Here is a 5,168-nt window from a genome sequence, read left to right as displayed (position 1 = left end):
TGAAGAAATCTCTAGCTCCAACGTTTCATCAAACACAATTGAGATACGTACGTGTGGCATATTATGACCTGAATAACAGTAGGTATGGTATATTATGATAACAATTTTCTATGAGTTTTCTTTTTATTTCAATAAGTTAGAATCCTCTGCTTTTCACGTGTTTTTGAATAAAAGAGTATTAAATTTAACGCAATGATCTCTAGCACAGCGATCCATGATGTCATTCCCATCAATCTTTAATTGAATTATTATGAGAGTTCCACACATGCTCATCCATTATTTTATTCATTATTAGGTTGTTGAATTAATCCTTAGATTTACCTTACCCAACAAAACCAATGCATACTTCCCATAAAGATTTCCTTCCATGCATGCATGTGATCACACTATTCAATTTTTTCCAATTCTTTTTATTTTTCTGAAATATGAAAAACATGACAGAAAAGTACTTAGCGATACATCGTATATAACCGTAAACTGTTAATTGCTTCTTAAATCTAGTTAAGTGGATTCGGTAAAATCTATGAAAACCGAAACCAATACTGTAGGAATATCTTGGTTGGTGGTTGGCTCAATGGCTAGCATCTACACCATCGTTATGATATTGAATTTTAGTAGCTATATTTCATTAATGGATTTTTGTAAAATAAGTAGCAATTACCATATAATTTATTTGGTAATCCAATTGCACAAAAATAATGATCATGATTGATGGAGTATGTATGTCTTATTAAAGCATTTTTATCTGTCATTCCACAAACCTATTTTTGTGAAATTTATATGTAGTCAGCATAGCTCACGTATCGCCAAAGTATTTCGGCTTTTGCAAAAACCCAACAAATGTTTATAACAAATAAGTTTCCTATGATAATTATTTTATTTTGAATTGTATATTGGAAGCGTTTCTTGATTGTACATTTAAAAAATAAAAATATTAAACTTGAGAGTAAAACTGGAATTTTATAATATAGGAGGTGCAAGATGAAGTTATGGAGGTATGTGAAGCATTTGCCTGTTAAATGAGTTGACTAATGTTAAGTTAGCCTCTTCGTTTTGCTAAGGTCAAACTTGAACTCAATTCATTATAGGGCTCGGTTATGCTTTGGGCTTTTAATGGGAAAACCCAACTCATTATATTTTTGGGCTGTGAAGCACCCATGGCGAGCTACTTTACTGTGATTTTGGTTTTGTCAGTTGGAGTGATAAATCTTATTTAAATATTATTTAAACATACTTCTCAGTAAATACTTCATAAATAAAAAAATAATATCTTAGTGTAAAATAATATTAAGAATTAAATTTATATTAAAGATTCCATATAAAATATTATATATATAAAGTCATTTTAGTTTATGAAAAAAACCCATTATTTTATTTTTTTTCTAATATGTTCATAGAAAAACTTTTCTAAATATAGGTTTTCTACGATAATATTGTGTAAAATTTTATCATTTGTAAAGTGTATAAAATTGACTGTGGTAAAAATAATGAAGATAAGGGATAAATTGTAGGTTGGAATTTTTTATTAACAAAAGCTAACATTAGGGACTGATTTTGTGGAAAAGAATAAGTGTTATCAACTATTTATCTAATAACGTGATTTTATATTTACCATGTTTGAATGTTACATGTTATATTTTGTATGGTATTGATGATTATTTCAAAAATTTGAATTTGGATATTATGTTGAGTTTTATGTTATTTCTTTGCTTTATTTTCAAAATAAAATTATTTATATTTATTTTGATACTTTAAAATATATTAAAGGAATTTTCAATATATCGAAATAAGTATATTTTAAATACACAACATAATACTATTTATTTTTTAAAAAGTTTGTATTTCAAAATTTCATAATATATATATATATATACCTTTGTTTATAAAAGTAATATATCTGGGTTCTTTGAAAATAATAATAACAAGTTTGGTTTATTTATTCATGTTTATCAAAGGAAGATAGAAACAAATTTCATTAATGAAACAAATGACTGAATAATCACATATCGATGATGTTGGAAACACTAATTGGTTTAATCTCAATCAATAACAAATTGAAGAGAGGATGTTCAGCATATTAAGCGAGGTTCCTGACATTAATTTTAATCCCAAACAATGATAAATTATTGATAAAAAATTAGATATTTAATGATAAAAAAAAATAGTAGTTTAATATGATAATGTGACCAGAAAAATGTATAAAATTAATATAGTATAGCAACTGCAAAAACTAAAAAAATAAAACGAAACAAATGGAGGTTTGATTTTAAAGTTTTTTAAGTTAAATTTAAATTTTGATAAAGATTAGAATATTTGAGAAAAAAAATGTACGATGAGAAAGGACATAATTTGGAAAAAGAGTATCGATTAAAAAAAAGTGTTTAACTTTACAATATAGGAGTGGTGAAATGCATATATAGAAAGTGTGACTTTGGCAAGACAAACAAAAGCTCTCTACAGAGAAAGTGGAAGGAGTTACTACAAAATTTACATAATTGAAGTGTGGGAGAACAACAACCTAAAACCTTAAACCTCTACATCAACATGATATAGACGGCTACAACAAAAACTAACATGTTGTCATCAATAAAAAGTTCAGGACACCCCAATCTCCTATATAGAAATTATACATAAGAAATAAGGTATTATATGCTTAAATCTCATCTTTCATTCTTCAGGATCACACCACAAAACCATACACCATTCCATTAGTTGCGACTTTTGCACTTTTCCACCGCCCTAGGTGCTGCAATAATCACAACTCATATCAGTATAACAATAAATTATGACTACTCCTAATTCTGGCTGTATAAGAGATTAATTTTGGAGCTACCTAGCCCAATTGCTTCAGAACTCTTCATTATCCTCAGCCTCTTGCAAGATTCAGTGAACATCCTAAAAAACCAGTTAGAATCACTTTAGACATGCTTCCTTAAACAAATAAAGGAATTACATTACATCTTCTATTAATCATGAAATTGCACTTACTCCCAAGGAACATCACCAACTAGCATCCAATCTCCATCCTTGTCTTCGTATGTAAGAACATATTCTGAACCATGAAGAAGGTCCATCAATCTACTTTCACTTAATTTTTCTGGACTAGAAGAAACCCCATAAGAGCCACATTGACCTGATCTTGTCAGTAAAAACATCATCAGAATATTTGCTGATATGCATGAGAGCAAGTGTCAAGACACACAAAGAAGTAGAAGGGAACTTACTGATTGTAAAACAACTAAACATCTTTTCGAGTGCCAAAGAGAGTTCCTTGTAAGTGCCAAAACTATTAAGATCCACTTTCCTCAAGTATGGAGCACCTTCCATGCTGACTTTAACATAAAGACATTCAGACTTGCCTTCTGCCTCAGCATCATCATTCTTCTGAGGTTGAGCCATTGAGTTCTTCCTGAATGAACGGATTGGTGGCCATCCCACAACTTGCGCCCTGATTCAAACAACAAAAAATTACACAATGATAGGGTCAGTTTTTTCAGTAACTGGAAGAATGGAAAATCATACTTGGAGAAATGAAATCTCAATCATACACCAAAAACAAAGATCACCGACAACCAACCAAGACATCCAAGTAACATAAAAAGAATATTCTGAATTACATACAAGACAAGAAATAGCACCAGAGACCAACATCAGAATATAACCAGCAACAACAGGCTATGTTTGTTCATTTCATACTATTTTCTAATGGAATAACAAATGCAAAGTTTAATCACAGTAGATGGAATCAATTCAAACTACATGGATCACGCAATGCTAACCAAAAACAAGTTAGAAACCAAAGCTTGAGGATAAATTCCAACCGGTTACAACAGAAAAGAAAGAAAGAAATTCACTTATCCACATACTCAGTACCAGAAGAAACATCTTGCATCCAATTTCTTGAAAACATAAAAAAAAAACTATAAACACTGAACAGAGACAACACAAACACATAAAATAATTTGTAAAGCCCTAACTAACATAGACAAACTAAGATAAAATAAAACAGAGAAAGAAACAATGTAACAAACCCGAACAAAAAATAGTAAGCAGCATACAAACTTATCTAATAGTTAATGGCAAGAAACAAGGATAAAGTAAAATATATACTTGGCAGCTGGAGCAGAAATCTGAGGTTTCTTCTCATGCAGAGGTTTTGGAGAGTGTGGAACAGTTTCTTTGAGAACAGAAGCACTCAAAACAGTTGGCTGGTTGGTGCAGTCTGTTGCAGTGAGGGTGAGAGACTTGGCAGCACTAACAGTTCCCCTCGGAGAGAACAAGACAACATCTTTTCCCAAACCCACTTCAGATCCACCATTCCAGTTTCCAGAACCTCCATCAATGGCATCAGAGAAGCCCCTCTTGGCCCCAGACACCACCACAGTCTTAAACACGCCCTCCCTCTCAGGTGACTCACGCCCTGGCAACCCAAGCCTTAGCTCAGTGGCCCTCAGGTTCAACCCTTCTTCGCACCCTCCTTTCATTGAAGGAACCTCTTCCAATGGCCCAGACATCAACTCCACTTTTAACTGTTTCACAACACAAATCAAGAAAAGAGAGAGAAAGAGAGAATATATGGAATTAAATAATCACAACACCACAGTAGAAAGATATATATCTGATGTTATGTGAGTGAACAAGTGATTGAAGCTTTTCTCTCTGTTCTGTTAAGTAGTATTAACCAATTGCACTGAAGGGAATAAAAAAAAAAAAAAAAATGAAGTGGCAACATTAAACAAAGAAAGAGGATGCCGTTTGCAAAAGAAAACGCGGAACTGTTTCCGCTTTATTCTACAAATTTAAAAAAATTCCTTGAAGGCTGTTTTTCCTTTGTAGTTTTTTATAAATTTGTGTGAATCTTTTTGTGACCAACTACTCCGACAATCCACACAAAATATCCGCCATACTTTGCTTATTTTATACATATCTTCTCTAAAAATAAACAATGTGTGTTACATACAAAATGATAGCTGAAAATACCTGTTTAAAAATGTCAGAGTTATTCTAGTTTCCCACTGAATCATCCTTCATAAATCAAACTTAAAAAACAAAACTATACGATAATTAAAAACTCGATTTAATTTAAATATTTTAATGCTGTAAGAGAATTACATCATCATTTAATTATAAATTATTGTGTTTTAATATAACTATTTTATAAGGATTGT

The 5,168-nt window shown here is 31.1% G+C and overlaps 1 protein-coding gene across 1 annotated transcript; it reads right to left on the bottom strand.

The window, feature by feature from the left end:
* Positions 1–2,348: 2,348 nt before the first annotated feature.
* LOC106769358 (auxin-responsive protein IAA27) lies at positions 2,349–4,657 on the bottom strand. The gene is made up of 5 exons (XM_014654954.2): positions 4,111–4,657; positions 3,225–3,448; positions 2,989–3,133; positions 2,834–2,895; positions 2,349–2,746 (listed from the first exon to the last, which is right to left on the bottom strand). The coding sequence occupies exons 1-5, from the start codon at positions 4,512–4,514 to the stop codon at positions 2,709–2,711; spliced, it is 873 nt and encodes a 290-aa protein (XP_014510440.1). The 5' UTR covers positions 4,515–4,657; the 3' UTR covers positions 2,349–2,708.
* Between the last annotated feature and the right edge of the window lie 511 nt (positions 4,658–5,168).

This window comes from Vigna radiata, chromosome 7 (genome assembly GCF_000741045.1).
Source record: "Vigna radiata var. radiata cultivar VC1973A chromosome 7, Vradiata_ver6, whole genome shotgun sequence".
NCBI classification, from domain to species: Eukaryota; Viridiplantae; Streptophyta; class Magnoliopsida; order Fabales; family Fabaceae; genus Vigna; species Vigna radiata.
The sequence above is the reverse complement of the archived record's forward strand: the minus strand, read 5'-3'. Positions and strand labels throughout refer to the sequence as shown.

Excerpts from the sequence above, each read along its gene's own strand:
- LOC106769358 (XM_014654954.2), bottom strand. The coding sequence starts at position 4,514 with ATGTCTGGGCCATTGGAAGAGGTTCCTTCAATGAAAGGAGGGTGCGAA. Across the intron at positions 3,134-3,224 it reads GTTTAGTTGTTTTACAATCA|GTCAATGTGGCTCTTATGGG; the intron begins GTAAGTTCCCTT and ends TGACAAGATCAG. Across the intron at positions 2,747-2,833 it reads TTCTGAAGCAATTGGGCTAG|CACCTAGGGCGGTGGAAAAG; the intron begins GTAGCTCCAAAA and ends TGATTATTGCAG.